The sequence below is a fragment of the Narcine bancroftii genome, chromosome 7 (assembly GCF_036971445.1).
Source record: "Narcine bancroftii isolate sNarBan1 chromosome 7, sNarBan1.hap1, whole genome shotgun sequence".
Classification (NCBI taxonomy): Eukaryota; Metazoa; Chordata; class Chondrichthyes; order Torpediniformes; family Narcinidae; genus Narcine; species Narcine bancroftii.
Genome location: NC_091475.1, coordinates 16,055,339 through 16,080,100, shown reverse-complemented (window position 1 = coordinate 16,080,100; position 24,762 = coordinate 16,055,339). Strand labels below are relative to the sequence as shown.

Genomic DNA, 24,762 nt, shown 5'->3' with positions numbered 1-24,762 from the left:
TCACTGACCTGGCGGTTAGTTCCAGCATTTTGTTTCTAACAAGTGCAGCTTTCTCTGTTCTAACCACATTGTAAATTCCTCAGGGTCTTTGCGGAAGGAGACAAACTCCGAAGGGCCAGAACCTTTCCCAGAACGCCCTTCTGCATCCGGGCCGGCGCCTTCTGGGGACTGGAGTCTCCGCTTGAGCGAGCATGCGCCTCCGCCCCCCAATCTCCCCGTCATGCCCCGGGACAACTGCGCGTGCGCAGCTCCGGCCTTGGGCTGACCTACCTCGGAGGGGGAAAGAAAATGGCTGCGCCAGTGAGATTTGGTCTGAAGGTGAAGGAGGAAGAGGGTTTTAATTCAGTTCATTTTGATGCGTTGTGAATGGAAGATTGATTGTTAAATATCGTTCATCTTTTACCATTTCAATTGAATCTGCTTTGAGTAGTGGCTTGGCAGTCATGTTGACTGTAATGGGGGTCACATTTACCAGAGTGGGATTTGACAAGGTATGGTTATATCAAGTCGGTTCAGCAATTCTCAGCTTCACGCAGATTGAAGGGAGGGGCAGCCAGGGAGAGGAGCCCCAGGCTGCAATTCCCCTCTTCAAAGGCTACCCACTCCCATCATGGATTTTGCTGGGAGTGGGTCACCTTTCAGAGGAAAATCGCAGCACTGGCACCCCAAGTTGTTCTGTTGTAAATCAGCTGTCGGAGCAGACCTGCTGAAGGGGGGAGTGGGCATCCAGGGGTGGCGGTCCATGTTGGTACCAACGACATGGGCAGGATACGAGAGACCTGCAAGGAGAATTTAAGGAGCTCAGAAGCTCTGGGTTAAAATCTCAGGATTGCTCCCTGTGCCACATTGCTAGAGATGCCATGTGGCACAGTTAAAGATGTGACTATGGGTCTGCGCAGCAGAAAGGGATTTGGGTTCTTGGATCATTAGACTTTCTTTCAGGGACTTGTACAAGAGGGTCAGGTTGAACCTGAAACAGAGGCATGCCAGTATTCTGCAGGGAGATGTTACTCGAAGGGATATAAATTGATCTGGCAGGGAATGGATACAAAACATTAGTGTATCAGTTGAACAAGCTGAGGTTAACTTGGATGTTAAATTTGATAGACGTGACAGGCAGGGTCAAGTCAAATAACTCAAAGTCTGACAGACTTGACTGCATTTATTTTAATTCCGGAGCAGATCAGGTAAGGAGGGTGAACTTGGTGCATGGTTAGTCAAATTGGTCTAGAATATTATAGCAAGAAAAGAAATGTGGTTGTGAGATTCATGACTGGCACCTCAATGTTCCAGGGTACTTTGACTACTGACAAGATAGTGGAGGTATGTGAAGTGGGGGTATTGGATTTTTAATTAAGGAAATCATCAAAGCAGTACTCAGAATGAATATTCTTGGGGATCACCCAGTGAGCCAAAGGAATGGATACTTTAGGGTTGTATTCTAACCTGCGCCCCCCCCCCCCCCTGCCCCCACCCATAGTTAGGAAATGTGTCAGTAGATCACAGACAGCTGTAGGAATTATAAGGTTTTTCTAGCAGGTGATTTTAAACTTCCCTCTTATGGACCAGGAATCTGACAACCTACAAGGCAAAGATGGGATGGAATTTGTTAAATTAACATCTCCCAATCAATTTTTGTAAATTCCTGTCTTATGCCATCAAAATGTGCCTTGTTTCGATTGGGACTCTGCCTTGTGAGCAAGTCCTTTTTTTTTCATAACTGATCAGTAGGGACCAGTTATAACCTTTAGTTATGGAAAAAAAAAGGACTTGCTCACAAGGCACATTTTGATGGCATAAGACAGGAATTTACAAAAATTGATTGGGAGATGTTAATTACAGGTAAAGGGGCATGTAGCAAGTAGGCTTCTTTTAAAAGGGAGATAGGGAAAGCTTATTCCTGCTGGAATGAAGAGCAAAATTTGGAGAATTGGAGAACCCTGGACGACCTGCGATGTTGAGAATCTGGTCAAGGAAAAGGAGGCATATGTTAGTTATGAACTGTTGAAATCAACTGAAACCCTTGAAGCAGTTTAAAGGATATAGGAATTCATAAGAGGGATAGAAGGTGATGCCTCTGGTAGATAAAGTTAAGGAGAATCCTAAGGAGATTTCACAAGTATATTCCAGGCAAAAGAGAAACCAAGGAAAGAATAAGGCCTGTACGGATCAATATGTGGAGCCAAGATGAGGCCCTGAATGGGCAATTTTCAACTGCATTTACCCAGGAGAAAGACATGGAGGCAAGTAACCCTGGGGAAGTAAATAGCGATATCTTGGAGAGAGACAATGTTACAGATGAGGAGGTGCTGAGGATCTTAAAATGCATTAAAGTAAATAACTGGGCCCTGATCGTGTAGCCAAGGAATTATTGGAAGAGAAAGAAAGAAACTAAGCGCGTGCGAAGTGCCAGAAGACTGGAGGGTGAATAATGTGCCTTTCTTTAAGAATAGCCATCAGGGACAAGCCAGGGGACAAAAATCTGGTAGTCTTAACATTAGTCACCAGAGAGAATTCCGAGAGGATGGATCTACCTGCATTTGGAAAGACTGTAGAGGGACAATCAGCATGGCTTTATGTATGGGAAATCATATTTGATGAATTTGATTGAATTTTAAGAGGTGAAAAGGATTGATGAGGTTGGACAGTAGATGTTAGCCACATAAGCCTTTGACAAGGTCCTGCATGGTAGACTGGTCTGAAAGATTAGATTGCATGGGATTTAGGGCGAGTTGGATACAGGTTCGACTTGATGGTTGGAAAGAGGTAATGGAGGCCTGTGCCACAGGGTTCAGTGGTTGGTCCACTTTTTGTCATCTAGATAATGACTGATGAAAACATAGTTAGCATGATTAATTAATTTGTGAATGACACAAGATTTTGTGGTACGTGGACGGTGAGAAAGATTATGTAAAATTACAACAGCATCTAGGAAAAGAAACTAGGAAAGTGGGCCAAGATCTTAACTTGGACAAGTATGAGGAATTGCACTTTGGTAGGTTAAAGCAGGGCAGGTCATGCATGATGAATGATAGGGTCCTGAGAAACTTGGGGTATAAGGTACAGAGTTCCATGAGAGTGGCAAAGAGAGTGATTTGCACTTTTGCCTGGTAAGGGCACTGAGTACAAGAGCAGTGGTGTATTTAGGGAGAATAGTGCCTAGGGTAAGCACTGAAATTGCCCTCCCCCATTAAAATTTACCTACTTCGACCCTTCACCCCACAATCATCCCTTGCCACTGCCACGGCATCCACTTCGCCTTCCCTACCTGTCCTCGCCGCCTTCTCTTTGCGCAACATGCTCCTCGTCCTCTCATTCCGCCAATCCCACATCTCGGGGAGGGATGATCTGCTCCATTTAACCATAACCATATAACCATTTACAGAGCGGAAACAGGCCATGTCAGCCTTTCGAGTCCGCACCGGTTCACTAGAACAACTCCACTAGCTCAAACCTCTCGCTCACCGCCAATAACCCTCTGACCCCCTCACCTCCATGTAAACACCTCTACTTTCTAAGGAATAAGGAATGATTTAGCATGTCATCAAATACTCCATATAAATCTTTCACAGATGCATTGTGGAATGTGCCTTGGTGACTAATGTTAAGACTACCAGATTTTTGTCCCCTGGTTGCATCACAGTCCTGTTTGGTAATTTGATTGTTCAGGAATGCAGATGGCTACAAAAGATAGCAAACAGAGGTTAGTTTCTTTGCAACAGCTATCAGGTTCTTGAACCTCCCCTTATTACATTTCTCAATGACTGCTGTAATACTACAAAAGAACTGTCTGCACTAAAGTCTTTATTTTTCTTACAATTGGATAACTGCATATTTATTGATGTATCCTTTGTTTTGATTGACCCTTCTTTATTTGAATTATTCATTGTGTTTTTTTTTATGAAGTGCCTGTTCGGTTGCATCAAGCAAGAATTTTGGTGCATATTTACAATGTATATGACAATACAAACGTCCCCTACTTATGACCTATGCTAGTTACGACCATCCATACATACGACCAACCCCCTGTATAAATTTTTAACAATAAAGAAAACATATGTAAATACAAAACTTATGCAGATCTAGGGGCTGTTTATTTTAACGGATCAACATGTCAGTGGCCACTCACCAGGAGGGCATTGAGACATAGCTGCCGCCTTACATATTTTGTTTTTTGGGATACGAAGGTAGTGGCAGAACCAGTGAGGGAGGTGAGCGCAGGCCCAGAGTAACACATCCAACTTGCGTCCATCTCGACATCTGACCGATCGGTCAGAACAGAACTCAAGACGTATGTCGGGGACCACCTGTAAACTTGTTATCATTACCGAACATGAGATAGTGAATTGGATGTAATCCCTGCTGTTTCACGTGTGCACTGACCCTTGCTGCCTTCTCTAAAATCACCAGAAATCAGTGAATTGATAAGTGATTTTTGGAAAAGATTAGGTATAAAGGATTTGTTCTTCAATTGCCTACCTTGTTCCGGAGATTGTTACTGGAACAGCATGCTTTCCCCTATGTATTGGATGAAGGAATGGGGACTTGTATATCCTGGTTATTTATCTATTTTGGAAATAATTACTGAGGACGTTCGTTATTCCACTTGAGATCAGACAAAGCGAAAATAAAATATTTTCTTGAGAGGAGTAAAGGGGTTTCAATTTCCAGTTATGTAAATGACTAAAAAACCTAGTGAGTACAGAATAAAAAGCAAATTTTAAAAAGTTGATCAATGTAATTTGCTTTCAGTCAAAACACTGATCTGGTTTTAATGTTTAATGGACTGCAGTAAAGGTAAGTTATCTAACTTAACCAAGTTTAAGAGTTTGTGTGACAATAGGGATCTTTCAAATCTATTGGGAACAATTTTTTGATACTGTACAATGAAAATTCTATCTTCCAAAACCAAAATCAGTGAATTCATATCTGAGATCCACACAACATCCTTGCAGTTTCTTTTCTGCACGCGAGCTTGATGTATCCCAATATTTTATTTGGTTTGATGCCTCACATCATATGCAGTGTTTTTGTTTCCATATTTGATAATGCAAATTAACAAATGTGAACTAAATCTGATGTATATTTCTCTTAACATTTTTAGGCTCGTTCCTTCAGCACCTCGGTGGTCAACCCAGCAAGCAAATTAGTTATGGTATAAAATTTCAAATACATTTCAAAGCTTTTAAAGTTTGGTAAAGTCATTAGAAATGTAGTTTTGTAAGAGATAAATTTTGCATAATTACATTGGTCTCATGGTCTTCCTTCTGTAAGATTGCTTCCTGGTTATTTGTGAGCGACATGGTTAGCGTAGGGATTGTCGTAACACTATTAACTGCACAAGCGACCGGAGTTTGAATCTGCCAGTGTAAGGAGTATATACATTTTCCCTATGTCCAAATGGGTTTCCTCCAGCTGCTTCAGTTTCCTCTCACATTCTAAAGACATACAGGGTTTGCATGTTATTTGATCACACGCGTGTATGTGGGCGGCAAAGACCCAGAGGCCAGAAGGGCCATTTACCACGTGGCATCTCAAAATTAAACTTAATGATTCAATTTTGGCCCACATATTTATCCCAGCCGCATATTAGACTTTCCAGTCATTCATAACAAGAAGCATAGGGTGGCAGGGTTAGCGTAGCAATTAGTGCAATGGTCTTGCAGCACTAGCGACTGGGACTGAGCTTTGAATCCAGCATTGACTATAAGGAGTTTATACATTCTCTCCGTGTCTGCATGGGTTTCCTCCAGGTGCTCCGGTTTTCTTCCATCCTTCAAAACTGGGGTTCTGGGTTAATTGAGTATAATTGGGCGGCACGATTTTGTGTGCCGAATGGGCCTGTTACTGTGCTGTATGTCTAAATTTAAGATTAAAAATGTATAAAAATTAAAATTTGGGCTGAATGGAGGAAATGTTTTCATTTTCTTTTTGTGAATTGCTTTTGAAGCCTTTGTCAAGTGTGAAAGTGCCATGATTTTCTTCTTTCTTGGGTGACTGATTTCTAGTCTCATTTTTATGTGACTTCAGACCCATAGTAACATGGTTGAATCTGAGTTTCCTGCTTAAATGGCTTTACAAGCTGCTCAGTTCAGAGGCAGTTGAGGATGAACTGGTCACTTTTTTGAATTAATAAAAGGATACCAAACAACTTTTAATTATGAATGTAATATTAGAGTTCAGCTTTTATTTTTCTTACTGTACATGACCTTGGGTTTGAGTTGAGATGCTCCATGTAATACCTATTGTTTTTGCATCCAGCCACCTATTCAAGTCTATGGCATTGAAGGTAGATATGCTACTGCTTTGTACTCAGCTGCCAGCAAGCAGAAGAAACTGGACCAAGTGGAGCAGGAACTACAGAAGATTAATGTAATTTGGATTTTTGCTTTATGATTTATATTTAATAAAAGAAAAATTAATTTGTGTTGGAAGCTTCCATATAGTTTTTACACTTTTAAAATACAAGAGAATTAATGAAATGTGATTCACCATGATGTAAAAAATTGGTGCTAAAATATTACTTAGATGCTTCTGTCACCCATAATAGCTGTATTGAATGACAAAGGCTGAAATGGTGTACTTGCTCATGGCTAATGAGTTCAGCTGAGGAGTGGTGTGGGGGGGGGGGGGGGGTGGGGGGGAAAGAAGCAGCTTCAAAGGGCTTACTTTAACAAAAAACATGCATTCAATTAAAATGTAATATTGTAAATTGTCTGGCTCGAAAGTATTTCTATCAAATGTAAATTGATCAGGTTAATTGTCATGTACACTTCAACTCAGAATGTTATTTTAAAGTTGATTGATGAATTTGAAAATACCATTTTAAAAATGGTACAGGTAGAACCACCTAATACTTGTGTAAATGTTTTACAATTGTACAACTGAGCTTGCATAACAGAAAGAGAATACAGTAAAGCCCAGGTATTTGGAATTCAAGCAACCAGCAAAAAGAAAATCAAAGAAAATAAATAATGAAAGTTAAAATAAATAAGAATAAGATGATAGTTTTTTTTAAAAAGTACATAAGTTTAAAATTGGAAAAGTAAATGAAGTAATACATAAATTTTTGGTGAAGATGGGAGAAAATATTCAGCCTTGGTCATGTTTTGCTCGTACCAGCTGCTTGAATAAAGTTGTGTTTGAATAAAATGGCGTCACCCAGGGTGTAGAGCTGGTCGATGCCACTCGCCATTTGGGTGACTATTAAAGTGTCTCCATATCCCTGCTTAGTTAAAAGACGCACGGTCAGAGGCTTTCTCTGTAAACTTAAGAGCAGGCGGCTACATTGACAGGAGGGAACCTGCAGATGCAGTAAAAGTGAAACGTTTTCAAAGGATGTGACTGAAAATAAAGTAAAATGCTTTAAGGTTTATTTATTCATGCAAGTGAAGTTTGTTCAGTGTAAGTAGAGTATTATTGTACTTTAAACTGTTCATACTTAATACAGGTGTATTAGTTAAGCCATTGCAAGATTAAGTCTCGAGCAATTGAAAAATGCACTTATTCGGCATCTTTCAATCTCCATGTCTGCCAGATATAAGGGATTTTAGTGTTAAGAGTAGCCTTCCCACCATTCAATATGATCGTGGCTGCTGTGCCCTAGGCTACATTTCCTCTTCTGCCCTCAATTCAATGATCTTTTAAAAAGTAATCTTTAAATGCTCCCAGTAATTCAACCTGAAGGATACAGAATCCCATAGCGTCACCACACTCGGCCAAATGTTGTTTCTAGAGTTTTAATTGGACTGCTCTTTATCTTGTAACTATATCCCCCATTCAGGATTCTTCCACTGATGGAAACATCTCAACATCTTCTCTGTCATGAAGCAGTTGTTGATTTGAGAACCATAGATGTGACAATTCCAACGAACTTTTCTCTACGAGAATAGGAGCAGAAATTGGCCCATTGAGTCTGTTCACCATTCTGATCATGAGCTGACCCATCCTCCCACTCTACCTGCTATTTAATGTTGCCAACCAGCCGTTTTATTTCAGAAGAATCAGAACTTATTGTCACGAACAGGTCACAAAACTCGTTTTGCGGCAGTATTACAGGTGCAAATATTGCTATAAATTCCACTTAAAAATAAATTAGTGCAGAAGAAGAGAAAGTGAGGTCATGTCGGTGGTTTATTGCCCATTCATGTGAATGGAAAGTCTTTAATTGTGCATTTGTTATCAAATGGCTTTCACTTAATTTTCATTGTCATGTTTGAAAGTAAGTGCCTTGCTTTCACTTGGGCAGGAATTGATCAACAATAGCTTACAGGGTTTTTTTTAACTTGACGACTTCGCATGCCCATAGGAATGAAAATGAATTTCAAATTTTCCCATTTGTAGTTTGTCAATGTTAAAGCACTGAGTGTTCTGTGACTTCTGTGTTTTGGCTATTTTAGTCATTCTAGATTCCTTCAATTAATCTTATCTCCATATTCTTTTCCAGTCATTAATGAAAGATTCCAAGTTCTATGGAGTGCTGACCAATCCCCATGTTAAGCGCAATATCAAGCAAAAAACAGTCAATGATGTCTTGACAAAACAGAAAATTTCCCCAATTATGATCAACTTGATCAGTAAGTACTTTATTGTTGTCTCACAATAATTTTAATTTAGGAACACATGCTAAATTGTAACAACAGAATACCGAACAAAATAAATATTAGCAAGGAGAATAATAACCTGGTTAAATTTTATTTAAAAATAATTTGAATGTTTTTTTTTAAAAAATGACGCACATCTTTATGAATTGACTATACAGTATGCTTCCTTGTATCCAAAACGCTTGGGGCCGGATGTTTTTCAGTTATCGAAACAATGGCATCAGCGGAATATTTGTATCAGCGGTTCAACAACAGCAAAAAACACCCACAGGTTTTTTGAGCACGAAATAATGTTTAATACGTACAAAAAAAACAACGATCTCTGTTTACAAAATAAGATAAACGCAGCACCAAACACTAGTTATTTTCCTCGATGGATTTTTCAAATGTTTCCTCCAGTGCCATCTGGCTCATTGACAATGGTTTTTGTCTTGGATGGTCTCTCTGGTTTTTATAAACGGACATGTTTCTTGTTCTGTTATGAATGCACGCTGCTCTACTCCTTCAATAAGTCCATCACACCTTCTCACCATGTCATCTATAGGCACTTTTTCTGCAACGTTAACTAAATCATCTCCATCGTGCTCACCTTGGTGCAGAACTGTTTCAGATATTTCATCATCAGTCAATGAATGAACAACTGGGGCCTCATTATCGATGTTAAAAACTTCTTCAATAGCCACTTTCAGCTTTCTGATGGATTCTGAACGTACATCTTATGCATATGTAAGGAGATCAGACACCATTTTTTTCTCAGCTGACATACGGAAACCTTCAAAATCCCCATCTTGTTCATCATCGTCTCTGAGGCCAGAGATTGTGTCAGGCATGTACAACTATGTCTTTTGTCACTTTGTTCCGAGCATTGGGAGCAGCATAAATGGCATCCTTTATTGTAAACTCCTTTTGGAAACCCACCACACCAAAGCCTCTGTTCACTGCTGACAGCATGTTGTTCAAGAAAGTGTTTTTATATTCACACTTCATTGATTTAAGGATACCTTGGTCACATGGCTGGATTAAGGAAGTCACATTTGGGGGGAGGTACATGACATGAACATTATGTTTGATGAGATTTTCATCTGGAGGATGAGTAGAACAGTTGTCGAGGAATAAAAAAAAAATCTTGCAGTCATCATCCAGTCCAGCTTCCCTGCAGTGAGCATGACCCGCTGGCACAAAATGTTTGTTAAACCAATCAGAAAAGCTATCCCTGGCGACCCGTGCCTTTTTTGCATAATAACGGATTGGTAAGAAATTCACTCCTTTAAAACGAGGACGCAAGCTTTTGCCTATCACAGCAAGCTTACACTTATACGTGCTTACTGCATTAACACATTCCAGCATTCTGTCCTTGGCATCCTGTAGTGCCTATCTCATCAGCTGTAACCAGTGCTCTTTTGGGGTAATAACGCCAAAACAGTGATGTTTCATCAACATTATAGACTTATTCTGGCATCAGATTTCCACCAGCGACGATCTTGGCAAACTCTTCAATAAATTTTTTTGCTGCTTCATGATCAGCAGATGCTTTATCAGCACTAATTTTTAACAACTTAATGCCGTGACTTTTCCTAAATTTACTCAACCAGCCTGTTGAATATTCACAGTTCCCTTCAATTTTCAGATCATGATTAGAGCTTAACTTGTTTCATGATCAACAAACCATTAAAATGGCACGTGTTCACTGTGACGCTGTCGGATCCACTCCATCAATACACGATCGAGATCTTCACTTTTAGCTTTATGCAATGTTTTTCTTCCATTCGATGTCCAGTTTCTCCAACAGCTCAACTTTCTTTTCCATAGAGAAACATAAACGCTTCCTCTTTTTCTTTTCACTAACATCCATAGTGCTATCTGCACACCTTTTTGCCATTTGCAAATATATCTTTGTACAGTACATGAGAGCTCTGTTATTATGAAAATGGCGCCAACAGAGCATCGGAGCCCACATGGGCAGGTCGGATGATTTTTTTTTTCAACTTGTGATGTCATGTTGGGGCCACAAAAAAGTTTGATTTTTGGATCTTTCCAGGGTATTCAGAACTTCGCTACGGGGAAACATACTCTAATTATATTCAGTAGAATTTGTTGGGAAACTATCTGCAGTTTAGCAAGTAAATACATTCATTGGCCAAATAAAGAAATCAACAATCATACAGTAGCTGGATACAAGCTGAAAACATCATCTTGACAAGATTAGATGCTAATAAGTGAGATAGTTAGAAGATTACAGTGTCTGTAATCCAATGTGTTTTTGTTGAACAGCACATTTAAACCTTTGGCAAAAGGGAAAAAAAGGACAGGATAGTTGTTTTGCAAAAGGTCTCAGAGCAGTATTTTTTTCAGAATCTAAAATTTTCCACAATAAAACCAGAGTTATGTTCCAGTTATCTGGAGAACCAGAAGCGTATGATTTTGCAATTTTAAAATGTGGCTCTATGTATCTGCACTGGTTCGGGACTAATCCAAAACAAATCTATACTACCTTGTATCATTTCATAGCTCACAATCTTCTCTGCTTCTAATGTTTATCCACTTTTCTTTGGGAAGACATAATAATTCTAATGGTTTTCTATAACTTTATTACCACTGATTTTGTCTGGTACCAACAAAACAAAATTTAACAGTTCTTTGTATTTGACTATGAAAACTGAGTAAATTACTTTTGCAATGGTAAAATGTTAATATTTTTGTATTTGCCTTCAAATAACTCTCAAGAAAGACTGAACAATATTTACGTATATGCAAAATTGCATCACTAATACTAATTGTCAATTATGATTAAAATACACTTTAAGATTTTGGCATTGCCAACAAGCAAAGTGTCATGGGGAAATTTGATATCCTTTGCAGTTAGAGAACTGGTGGTGACTCATTTGGCAATGAGTTCCATCGTGAGTTCAGGGAAAGGGAGGAAATTGTTCACAGATAAGGAGGGTATTAAAGAATGCATTCATTTCTTTAAAATACCATGTTTGCCTCTTGACATCTTTCATTCTGTTTCAAATATTGCAACTGATCTGATTTCCAGAATATGACTACTGATAAAGAGTGAAATCTTATTCATTGCCTTCAGATTTGTTAGCCGAGAATGGACGATTGCGTCAAACCCCTGACGTTGCTATGGCGTTCAGTAAGATTATGAGTGCTCATCGTGGGGAAGTTCTCTGCTCAGTCATTACTGCTCAGGTAAAATGAATTCTTCATTGCACAGTTGTATTAATAATATATAGTGAACCTTGAAGTTCACTTCTGCTGATTTTATCTTGGCCAACAAATAAATAATAAAATGAATTCCTTAATTGGGAATCTAAGTGAAAGGTTCGAGCCCAAAGTTAAACCTTCAACAACATTGAAAATGGTTATTGGTTGAAGTTTATTTGAAAATCTTCTTCATTTTACAGCCTCTGGATGAAGCAAATCTTACAGAGTTAAAGGCTGCTCTTAATGGTTTCCTCAAAAAAAATGAAACCCTGAAACTGGAGACCAAGGTAAGGCTGAAGCATAAGTAATTGACCTGAATTGGCTGTTTAGAGGGGGCCAAAAGAGGATTTGTCGAGGTTGAAAGAAATTGATAGTGTGAATGTGGGAATGATTCCAATTATTTGGGAACTGCAATAGAAGTTTATAAATATAGGAGAATTTCTTGTTAAATGTGGATAAATTGAAGTTTAATAACAGAAAGAACAGGTTACGCTGAAAGGTTTGAGCAAAGTGCAGTGGAAGAAGGCTGGTGGAAAAGTGCAGTTGCATAGCTCGGAAGATCTTTTGTCCACTGAGCTTGCGCCCTCTCCTTGGAGCAATCCAGTTAGCCCACAGATACAACCCATCAAACTTCACTTTCCTTGTATCTCTAACTTTTAAAAACTCGAGGTATGCATTCACTGCTTGGGGGAAGCATTAGGGATTTGAATGAGTTGGATCAATGGCCTTATTCTATGCTGTTTATTGGGTGCAAGTTAAGAAGCTGGGAGATGTATAATTGGCTACTATTAGGGAAAGGGATAAATACAACTGCACATTTCTGTAAATATAGGAAATCCATTTCTCAAATTTCTGATGGGAATATTTAACATAAAGGTCACTACATTTTGAGGACATGATATCAAGACTTGCTGGAAGAGTGCACAGACAAAATTTAACACATTTTATTTGTGGTAGTAGTTCTGTGATGGTGGTTAACAATCAAGTAATCCTGAGGTTGGGATTTAGAAACCAGTTCAGATTCGACTTTATGGATATTTCGTGCCTCTGTTCTGTTTTGTGAAATTAATAATTCACTACCCTTGACCGTATTCATGTGAGATTTGATGTGTACATTAAGTGCAATTCAACCATAAAAACATGATAAATCTTCTCAATGGGCTGTCTATACTGATGGACCTCCAAAAGTCCTTAAGACCCTAAGTGTCCTTCAGTACTTCCTTCCTATCCCCTCTTGAATAAACCAAAGTAGTATGTTTCCATTATGTACCTGCTACTTGCCCAGATGGGAACAGCAAATTTTGCACAGACTGCCAAATTTTGTTTAATCTCTGCAGTTCTGGTCTGAGTTGAAATCGATGCAACCCGAGAAATCCAGATGGAATACCTCTTGAATTTGGTAACAGGAAAATGTTTTTTAAACTGCAGGAAGATGCATTGCTATCTTGTTTTAATTTTTTTTTTCTTTTTTAATGCTAGACCGATCCTTCAATACTGGGTGGAATGATTGTCAGCATCGGTGACAAGTATGCCGATATGTCCACGAAAACTAAAATTCAGAAACTGAGCAAACTAATAAATGAAGCTATATAGCAGCAGTGCTCTCTGATCTGGATTTTCTATTGAATGTTTAATGTAAATTTGTTTCACTATTTACAGTGGTCAATGTCTACATAATGAACAAAAAAATAAAATTCCTCCTCTTCTGAAACTGTTCACTGCAATCATTTAATAAATGTACTTGGCAAACAGGGCTTCAATGTTGTCCAGGTCTTGCTCTTGCTGATAAAGACTGCTAAATTGTCTAAGGAATGGAATTGAACAATTGTCATGTTTATACATTTTTAAAAATTTAGTTACAGCCCGGTAACAGTCCCTTCTGGCCCACAAGCCTGTGCTTCCCCAAATACACCAATTAATGTCCAAACCCTGAGCGTTTTTGGAAGATGGGAGCACAGGGGAAAACCCACGTAGAGAAAGTCCAAACTTCTTACAAACAGTACTAAATTTAAACCTGGGTCACTGGCACTGTAATAGCATTGTACTAACTGCACCACCCACAATCTGACCTAGTGAAGGGTAAATTATTGAAAAAACTTAAAGATGGATATGATTTAGCTTGTCTTGAGCAATTACTGGACGTGGCTGTGAACAATGCAGTCATGTTATCCACTCACGCCAATTTGGATTACACCAGAACCATTCGGTTCCATGAACTCGAGAGCTGCATTGCAGAGTTAAGCTGAAAATTACTGTCCTTGATATCAAAACATATTTGAAACAGCTGCAATTCACAGCTAAGCTGAAAATGACTGTCCTTGATATCAAGACATATTTGAGTAACTATGGCATCAAGATGCCCTTATAGAACTGAGGTCAGAGGAGAAATACCTTTAGTCTTGATACCTTAATATTTTTATGTGTTAACTACTTTCCTAAGTTATATTTATGTAAATTTGTTCCATGCTCCTAGAGAAACACTCTCTTCTGACTGTATGAATGATAAATAAAGTTGACTTGAAATCCTCCCATACAGGGCGATGGCCCTGTAAACAAATGATGGTTCTGAGTGTTGGCGGCAATCACCCCCCCCAGTCCAAAGGCATCACTGTAGCTGTTCGTCAGAGTCACGTTCAAGGCTCATCCAGCTGTTTCATCAGTGATTTTTCCATCTTAAAGTAAACTTTGTTAATGATAGTGAATTTCACTTACAACTCATCCCATGAAGCAGCAAGTACCTGCCTACAAGAAGACCTAAACGCGGGAGATTACAGATGCTGTCTGACCCATATATTTCCTCCAGTAGATTTTGATACAAGACTTAGTCAACATTCAGGTGCAGGCTGATAAGTGGCAAGAAACATTCCTGCCCTTAATGTACTCATCAATGATAATCTCAAGAGAGCCTGACTACCTAGTCCAGGTATCCAAGAGAACTACCATCACTCAACATTCTGGGATTATTACTGACCAGAAATTTGACTACATAACTTCCTGATCAAAAGCTGGAGATCCCTGCAGTCAAAGACTCACCTCCTTGCACCTTGAGCCTTTGTTAGAGAATACTCTCTATTTACAGTACTTGGATGAGGAGTGGGCAACAACTCTCGGAAGCTCTTTACCATATGAAGGCAACCCTTCAATCAATCTATATGTTCATTCCCTCTACTATCAGTGACAGCAGGTGTGTAATGTTTACAAAAGGCACTCACTGCTTGTCCATGCCTTTCTTAATGGCACCTCCCAAATCTCTGACCTCACCAAGGAAAAAAAGCAGGAGGTGCATGAGAGCACTTCTACCTCGCGGTTCCTGTCTTAAGTTGTGCATTTTGCTGATTTGGATATATGTGGTTTGTCTCATCAATGATGGGAACAAAAAAAATCTGAAATGGCCTATATGGGAATTCTTTCAAAAGAAATGCAGCAATCCAAGAAGATGACTGATCACAACTTAGATAAATGTCCAAGTTTATTATCATCTGACTGCATCGATACAACCAGATATAACAGCGTTTCATCCAGAGCATGGGGCACACACATACATGCGCCATACACAGCACATAATGATCACATATATACATAAATATATAATTTTAAATAAATATATATATTTTGGGATAATTTACTCAGTTACAGGTTAGAAATTAACAGAGAAATCTGGCCTTGCCAGCAAAGTCCAAATCCCTAAAAATGAAAGAAAAAAACTGATAAATGGAGAAATAAATGAGGAGAAAATCAAAGTTAACATTCACGTTTAACCTTAATGATGCCACATGACACTAGGCAACTTACTCTTGGCTTCATTGGTCCAGCAATAACTAGGCCACATAAATGAGTACCAAAACAAATTAGAAAATGATCAGTACCAAGATATATCACGCACATTTAAATGTACATTGCACAATAATGGCTTTTGGACAAAACAGTTATTGGTATGCATGTGTTTTTACACCTTAAGTGCAGCAATGAACTCATCTGTATTGACTTCAATTGACTTCGAATTCAGATTTATTATCAAGAGTAAATGCATGAAATCACATAACCGAGATTCTATTTTTCTGCTCGTATGGTAGAATTAGCACTTATTGGTAGCGCCAAAAAACTGTACTCAATGTACCCATGAAAACAAATAAAGAAATGTAAACAAACTGACTGTGCAAGACAGAGAAAAAAAAATCAACAAAGTACATAAGTAAGAGTTCTTAAATTAGTCCTTGATTGAGTCTGTTGATGAGATGTCTGATGCTGGAGGGGTAGCAGCTGTTCCTGAATCTGAGAGTGCAAGTCTTGTGGCACTTATGCCTGTTTCCTGATGGTAGCAGCGAGAACAGGGCGTGTGCTGGGTGGTGTGCATCCTTGATGGCTGCTGCTCTCTGACGGCAGTATTCCCTGCAGATGTTCTTGATGGTGGGGAAGGTTTTGCCTGTGATGTCCTGGGCTGTGTCCACTACATTTTGAGGGTTTGACGCTCAAGTGTATTGCTGCCCCATATCAGACCGTGACGCAGCCAGGGTTTCTGATGTCATACCAAACCTATGCAAACATGCTAAAAAAAAGACAGTTCTAGAAATCTGAAATAAAACAGAATATGATAGATATTTTCAATAAATCAGACAGCATTTGATGATTGATCATGACCCAAATATTAACAATGATTCTTTCTCCACAGATGCTGCCTGATTTATTTCTCCATATGTATATTTTGTCGATATTTTTCTTTGTTCTCAGTGATCACTCAGGTAAACATAAACGTATCTTCATTAAAAGCTCAGATATGCATTTTCTTATCTAATGTCTAGAAAATTTACAGGGCAGCAAATAAGGAATCTTTCTCACCTTACTTTGGCATGTCTGAATAAATTTTACAACATAGTCTTCCCTATGTATATACGTGTGTGTGTGTGTGTGTGTGTGTGTGTGTGTGTGCAATACACAGTTGCACTAAAAGTCTTGCTTGTTACAAGAACATAAAATACACTGACAAATCATGTATAAATTACATTTTCACAAAAGAGAAAAAATGTGCCAACCCACTGGAAGAAACATTCATTGGACCTAGAAGGAAATGAGATTATCACTTTTATAAGACTCTTAGCTTGGCACATGGATGGAAGAAAAATGGAGGTTTATGGTTTGTGAAGTTGGGAAGTGAGAGATTGATGGTGAAGTAGATTCATACAGGTCATCACAACATTGTGGGCCGAAGACTGAGCTGTACTGTTCTGTGTTCAATATAAGTGGCATCGCAAGAGACAAATGAATGTCCAGCTGAACTAGGTATTCCATTATAATCTTTTGCTATCTTTCAAATAGTTAATAATTCCACATTTGGATCATTGGAATTTTCGCAATATTGCTTAGATAATTGGCATTCAAGCTGCATATGTCCGCACATATACACCTGGTAAATACACACTTAATAAGCCCTTAAAAGCCTTTGGATTTGTATCCGTATCTAACCATGCAATCACACATCAAAGTTCCTCCAATGATTTGTTTTTTTCTTTCTCCAAATTCCAGTATCTGCAATCTCATGTGTCTCCATTCACACAATAAATATGTGCCTTGAGTAAACTAGATGTTACTTGAAATTGAATGGAATTACTTAACTCTGAATTCTTGTCAACATTTAAGCAATTGTTAATCACAAGATGCATTATCAGAAAAAAACATGGTGTAATTCCATCAGTGTATTGACATGATGCAAGTTCACAACTCTGTAGTCTTTTCTGTCCTCTACATTGGCACCTCCATACCAGATAGTAGTCCCTTTCACACTGCACCTTATCCAAGTAATTAACAGTTAAAGGGCCAGTGTGAATGCTCATGAATTGGGATGCAGGCATCAAATCACCCTGGGGATAGACCGCCAAGGTAGGGTCTATCATCCCCAGGGTCATTTGATGTCTGCGTGCTGACTAGCCCAGTGTGAAAGGGAAATTGACTATCCAGGGACATGTTGATGACATTTTTTGGGTGAGTGCAGGAACGTGAAGGAAACAAAAGATTAAAAAGGTATAACTTCATATTCAATTTACGAAATCCTGATAAATGTATTATGATCTTGTATTTAAACAAAATTAATCATGCCTAATTATAACATAATTAAGCTTTATGTACAGCAATATGAGTTTTAGCCCCTGATATTGTGCTGACCTACATAAACCTTTATAAATTTATAAAGAACTGTGGTAAAGTGGTAGCAGCAATTAAACACATAGGTGCATAATTTATTAAGACCATGGGAAAGTCACAGAGAGAGAGCAAGAGCGCAATGGCAGACCTGCCCTCCCAGAGTTCTGTGCGGCAGAGAAAGGACTACATGTACAAAGCAATCATGGAGGCGTTTCTCTACCGCACGGAATTCTGGGAGGGCAGGTCTGCAGCACTCGGCAGCACTCAGATGTCACTAGTGGAGGACAGGTGCCTCTCTCCTTGGGGATGCCTGGTGGTGAGTGTGATAGGACGCAGAGAACCAGTTAACAGTGGTCCAGTGTGAATGGTAAAAACTACTTCTTTAACCGGTTTATTAAACGGCCAATTTACCAATTAGCCAGTGTGAAAAGGGCTAGTGATGCAACTCCACGGTACACCTGTAGAAATTTGCAAGTCTTCGGTGACATGCCAAATCTCCTCAAACTCCTCAGAAAGTATAGCCGCTGGCGAGCCTTCTTTGTGACTGCATCGATGTGGAGCCCCCAGGACAGATCTTCAGAAATGTTGACACCCAGAAATTTGAAGTTCATAACCCATTCCACTGCTGACCTCTCAATGTGGAGTGGTTTGTGTTCTCCTGATTTCCCTCTCCTGAAGTCCACAATCAGCTCCTCAGTTACGCTAACATTGAGCGCAAGGTTGTTGTTGTGATATACCACTCAACCAGCTCCCTCCTGCATACTGACAACAGTGGTGGCATCAGCAAATTTATTGATGGCATTTGAATTGTCCATAGCCACATCCATAGGTGTAAAGCAGTGGGCTGACACATCGTTTGTTAAATAGAGGTTTCACTTTTCCTTCCAGATGTTCCTAATTATAATGTGTCAGGTTAGGGCCAAGTTTCTATGTTTGAGTGCTTTCTATAGATAACAGCAGGAACCCTCCCCCCCCCCCCCCCCCCGCCATTTGTGATTATAGAATGTTTTCACTTCTGAACACAAATGTTAAAAAAAACATTTGCTTACCTCATTTGTTCATGGAAAAAGAAGTTATCTTTTAACTCTGAAATAATAATATTCTCCAATTTGCTGATTCTAAAGTAAATGTGGTGGCATTCCTCAAATAAAGTCAATATATTAATTTTGCACCATGACTAGAAAGTTTCATATTTTTTTGATTTACAAAAGATTTTAAATCTTTTTTTAAAAGGGATCCTTACTGAATCTAAATCTTCCATTTTAGAACTTTTCCCAAAAGACCTATGAAAGTTTTCAATGTTACAAGTTATAAAAAGAAGATATTTGATATGCAGCCACTTTGATCGGCAGAGAGGAAAAAGACTAACAATCTATCGTGAGAGTTCAAACTCTGCCGACTCCAAGGTTAAATTGAACTTTGTGCTAATTCTCATGGCAGATTGCATTGACTTGAAAGCGTTCACAGCTGTCCGTGGTTATTTATTTGTGGACCTGTTTGAATTTTTTTTTAACATTACTATATAAATCTCATCCAAACAAAAGTTGCTGTAAATACTCAGCAGATCAGGCAGCATCTGTGGAAAGTTCATATTTGCGGTCCAGAATCTTTTATCAGAAGAGAAAAAGAATTCAAAACAATTAATTTTAGGCAACAGGGAAGAGAGGGGAGGGATGGCTAGAACAAATGGAACACTCCTGAGAGTTTGAGACAAGATGACTTAATCTGGCAGTTAAAGTCATATTACTATATTTGACGGCATTCAAGACCCATGGCCATATAAGACTGCTCCCATTTCAGCAGGGAATATTAAGAAATTTTTTAATGCCTTTACAGTGAACAGGTTCCTCCTGCAGTTCCCCTTGTGGATAACGCGCATGCATGTGCGCACATGCCTTGCATGCCAAAACCAAATTTGTTGGTACACCACTCACTCGAGCTCTTCACCATGTTGGGCTGTGACCCGCCATCGGCCTCCTCGCATACGAACCTCAGCAGCAACATGCCGTCCTGCCCACCACTCACTGAGACTCAGGTCACATCCCCCCACCCCCAACACTGTGCAAACACCGATTGATTAACAGGCATGCCGGGATCTGTGGGCATGGCAGATCGATTGCTTGCTTTGAGGGGAGCACAAGGCCTCGGTGATCAGGCTCCACACTGAGCCTTTGATAAATGAGCATGGCCCCTCCCAAGCAAATTGAATGAGCCAGAAGGGCGGGTGGCAGTGAGCAAGCAGCCTGTTGGAGCCTGATCACCAAAGCCCAGTGCTCCCCTCAAAGCAAGCAATCGATCATATCATCAGCAGGTACGACAAACACAGCCATTGCCTGCTGGCAGGGGCTGCCATGGTGGGCCTTCTCACTGGTGGAAACAAGGGAAGATGGCCTATGAAGCTGTGGCGTGTAGCCACAGCTCCACTGTGGGCTTCTTGAAGCTTGGCGAGCAGCTCAATTTCAACTTCGCACATAAATCCTGGGGGATATTTTTGAGCCAATTTTGGGACAAAATTATATGCCGTCAAATACAGTAATTTTCTCAATCTGAGTTAAATGGTGAGACTGTGGGATAGGGCCAGCAGGCTAGACTGTACACAAAAAAAAAGCCAAAAATGAGGACAAATGGATCTTGCCAGATCTGAAACAGACAGGAGGAAAGAATGTTATCTAAAGTTGGAGACTTTGACATTGAATCATAAAGGCTTCACCATGCTAGACAGTATAATTGCCATTCTGCAAGCTTTCAGGCCTACAGTCACAAAGTTAAACAGCAAGGAAATGCTCTTCGACCCATTTTGTCTGCGTCGATCAAGCTGTCTGCCTGAGGTATTACTGCACTCTTTCCAGTTTAATGTCATCCTCTTTGAAGCTGAGTGACCACAACGATACACAATAATCCAAGTGTGGTCTCACCAACATCTCATCCAGCTATAACATGTTGACCCAGCTCCTGTACTCAAATATCCTGACCAAAGAAGGCAAATGAGTAACAAACACTGTCTTCACCACCATGACTTACTATCAGCAATACATTGCACCCACTAGGAAGCTTAACCTATTTTGAACTGCAACTTATTGTCATGTTTAGTAATCTGGTCTCACTCTATCAGACATATTCCCTTTGTTCTATCTCTTCCATCCACTTTGCTGCCTGGACTTTACTTGTTTTCTCTCTTTCCCAGTTCTGATGAAGAATCCCACATTTGAAACAAGAACTGTTTGTTCAGTATCTCTGTTCTCTCATATGCCTCCTGAAACTGTTTGTTTTTCCACAGATGCTAGCTGACCAGCTGAGTGTGTTGCAGAGTTCTGTGTTGTGTATGTGTTGTGTGGTTTTGTGTTAAAAAGTGACAGTTTGCCTTAGAGAGCCAAGGTGAAGGCGGACTGTTGAGAGAGTGGGAGACAGACTGACCATGTGCAGAAAATGATCTAAAATTTTCTGGACTTGGATGATAAACCACCACTGCGTGGTGCTGTGGAGTGGAAGGAGGCCCAGAGCACGAGTCATGGTCTGGAGGACAGTTTAGAATGTTGGGATTTCAAAAAGGATGTATATTTCGAAGGCAGCCAGAAGGATCCGTTGTTCCTCTCTCTGCAAGCAACACAAAACAACTTTGAATTTTATGCTCTCTCTCTCTCTCTCTCTCTCTCTCTCTCTCTCTAAGATGTTTTGGCTTCGATTTACCAAACAAACTGAATTTTGTTTATGATCTGTGCTTCAGTTGAGGTCGAAGTTTTGTGAGTCTTGTGTGTTTTGAGTTTGTTTGTGTCTAAGTTTTTCTGTGGGCTGGTTAGAAGTGTAGCTTAGACTTTGATTATGTATGTTATATTTAGGCTGGGGAATTTATTAGTTTTACACTGTTAAAGAGTAACCAGTGGGCATTGTTATAAAAGTGGGGGGGGGGGGTGATATTGAATTAAAGTTTGAAGGTGAAATTTTTGTTAATAAAATAATTATTCATCTTTACCCCTGTGTGATCTGCCTTCTTTTGTGGTTGCTGGTTTGATCTTATAACATAATTTGGGGGATTTGTCCGGGATCAAACCAATTTGGGCGATTGATTTGTGCTTAGTTATCAGTCATCTGAGTTTGACTCAACCTCCAGCTTGAAATTAAAAATAAACAGTGAGTGTATAAATTACCAGCCAAAAAACCAACAACTATGAATATTGACCAGTTCATCACTAATCCTTCAGTGGTTAATTTAAAAATGGCTAAAAAGTCAGAACTGATGGTTATAGTTGGCAAGTTAAAACTTGGAGGAAAGAACTGGGATGAAAAAAAAGGAAATTGCCCAAAATATTGTTTAGCACTATGCAGGAAAGGGGGTATTTGAAGAAACTGCATTAGAACAGTTTCCAAAGGAGAAAACTTCAGAGGAAGTAAAGTTGGCTTTGAGAAAACTAGAGTTAGAGGAAAAAAGAGAGGCAGAAAGGAAAGCCGAACGGGAAGCAATAAGGCAAGCAGAAATGGAGGAAAGGGCAGCCGCAAGGGAGGAGAGAGAGAAAGAATGGAAACATGAGCTAGAACTAGCTAAATTGAGGCAGACCCTAACCCAAGGAGAAGGAGAAGCCCAAAACCCACATGCTGGTCAGGAGGAGAGGTTTCTGGTCAGTAGAGAAATGAGGTTAGTTCCTCCATTTGAGGAAGCTGAAATAGACCAGTATTTTCAGCATTTTGAGAAAGTAGCTGTAAATTTTAAATGGCCACCAGACCAGTGGTCACTCCTGATACAAAGTGTTCTTAAAGGGAAAGCCCAACAGGTGTACTCGTGTCTCACTGTACAACAAGCAGCTGATTAAGAATTTGTAAAGCAGGCTATACTCTGATCTTATGAACTAGTTCCAGAGGCTTATAGACAAAAGTTCAGGAGTTTAAAAAAAGTAGCAACCCAATCTTATCTGGATTTTGCTTATCGGAAGGTTGTGTGTTTTGACCCACAATGAAAGTAGAAAATAACTTTGATTTATTGAGGGAAATCATTCTGATTGAGGAGATTAAAAATTGTGTTCCTGACGATATTCAAGTGTACTTGGCAGAGAAAAATATAAAAACTTGGCAAGAATTAGCTAAATTCGCAGAGCAATATGCTTTAACCCACAAATCTAAGTGGACACCAAGGAAAACCTTTCAAAGGAATGCTGCTGATAATCCAAGTAGAGTAGAAAAAAAAATCTAGAAGTGAGGTTAAAGGAAGAGAGGAAGAGAAATGGGTGAAGAAAAATTTTTTGAGTGTTATTTGCCACTATTGTAAGAAGCCAGGGCACTTAATAGCAAATTGTCCTGTACTGAAAAGGAAGAAAGAGACCAAGGGAGTAATTTTATGTCTGGAATATTTCAACAGGTGGTGTATGAATTGGGAGCCCATCAAATTGTGTCGTCTGCCTATCATCCTGAAAGTCAAAGGGCCTTGGAAAGGTTCCATTTAACTGTGAAAAATATGATGAGGGTTTATTGCATGGAAAATAATAAGGATTGGGATGAAGGAATCCTTTTGTTATTGTTTGCAATTCAGGAGTCTCTTGGCTTTAGTCCATTTGAGTTGGTGTTTGGTCATGAAGTCAGGGGTCCATTACTATTGTTGAAGGAACAGTGGATACATAATGATATACAATGAAATCTGTTGGATTATGCTTTCAAATTTAAAAACACATTACATTAGGCTTGCGAGATGGCAGGGAAAAATTTAAAAATTGCTCAGGGAAAAATGAAAATTCGGTATGATCAAAAAGCAAAAATTAGGGTCATTAAACATGGCGACAAAGTGTGGTTTTGTTTCCAATGCAGTCAGCCCCTTTGAGAGTTCAGTTTTCAGGACCATATAAGGTGAAATCAAAAATTAACCATGCCACCTATGTCATTGAGATGCCTGATCGTCGAAGAGAAACACAGGTCTGTCACGTGAACATGCTTAAACCTTACTTTGAGAAAATGACTGAGGAGACTAGGATTCCAACCAAGGTGCTAGTTATAGAGGAAAGTAAGGAGGAGATAAGTTTCATGGCAGGTCATGGAGCACAGAAAGTGATAAGCCCCAGGCTGGAAAATTCTATCGTTTGCAAAACTTAGACACCAAGTTAATGCATTTGACTAAATCAGAAAGGGAAGAAATGAAGACATTACTTATGAAATTTAAGGATATATTCCCAGATGTTCCAAGAAGAACTACTGTGGCTTGTCATGATGTGGAGGTCATTGATGCTAAGCCTATTAAGCAGCATCCTTACTGAGTTAATCAGGAAAAGAGCAGATTGTTGGATCAAGAGGTGGATTATATGCTCAAAAATGACATCTTCCGAAAATCAAGTTCAAATTGAAGTTCACCCTGTGTTCTGGTGCCTAAGCCAGATGGCTCAATTAGGTTTTGTACAGATTATTGAAAAGTAAACATGGTGACAAAGACTGATGCGTTCCCTATTCCCAGAATAGATGATTGTATAGATAAGGTGAGGAAGGCTAAGTTTTTTTTACAAAGATTGATCTCTTAAAAGGATACTGGTGTGTTCCTTTGACAGAGAAAGGCAGGGAGATTTCTGTATTTGTTACACCTTTGGGATTGTATGAGTATAATGTTATGCCTTTCGGGATGAAAAATGCACCTGGCACATTTCAGAGAATGATTAACGCAGTAATTCAGGGTTTAGTGCAGACAGCAGTCTATATCGATGATTTAGTAATTAGTACGGATACATGGGAAGAACACATGCTTGAATTAGAGCAGTTATTTCAGAGATTGGTGGAAGCACACCTCACAGCGAATTTGCACAAGAGTGAGTTTACACATGCCACTGTAATTTATCTGGGTTAAGTG

General features: G+C 39.4%; 1 protein-coding gene across 2 annotated transcripts; it reads left to right on the top strand.

The window, feature by feature from the left end:
* Window positions 1–210: 210 nt before the first annotated feature.
* On the top strand, window positions 211–13,524 carry atp5po (ATP synthase peripheral stalk subunit OSCP). Of its 2 annotated transcripts, none has more exons than XM_069888994.1 (7): window positions 211–318; window positions 5,105–5,155; window positions 6,262–6,372; window positions 8,447–8,576; window positions 11,686–11,798; window positions 12,014–12,100; window positions 13,293–13,524. In XM_069888994.1, the coding sequence occupies exons 1-7, from the start codon at window positions 289–291 to the stop codon at window positions 13,404–13,406; spliced, it is 636 nt and encodes a 211-aa protein (XP_069745095.1). In that variant the 5' UTR covers window positions 211–288; the 3' UTR covers window positions 13,407–13,524. The 2 variants fall into 2 exon arrangements, with proteins under 2 accessions (XP_069745095.1, XP_069745094.1); XM_069888993.1 differs by lacking the exon at window positions 211–318 and adding an exon at window positions 356–491.
* The last annotated feature ends 11,238 nt before the right edge of the window (window positions 13,525–24,762 follow it).

What these genes read in the sequence shown, in the direction of transcription:
- atp5po (XM_069888993.1), top strand. Translation starts at nt 444, where the DNA reads ATGTTGACTGTAATGGGGGTCACATTTACCAGAGTGGGATTTGACAAG. An exon ending in AGGAACTACAGAAGATTAAT is followed by an intron (nt 6,373 to 8,446) that starts GTAATTTGGATT and finishes ATTCTTTTCCAG; the next exon opens with TCATTAATGAAAGATTCCAA. An exon ending in GCTCAGTCATTACTGCTCAG is followed by an intron (nt 11,799 to 12,013) that starts GTAAAATGAATT and finishes TTCATTTTACAG; the next exon opens with CCTCTGGATGAAGCAAATCT.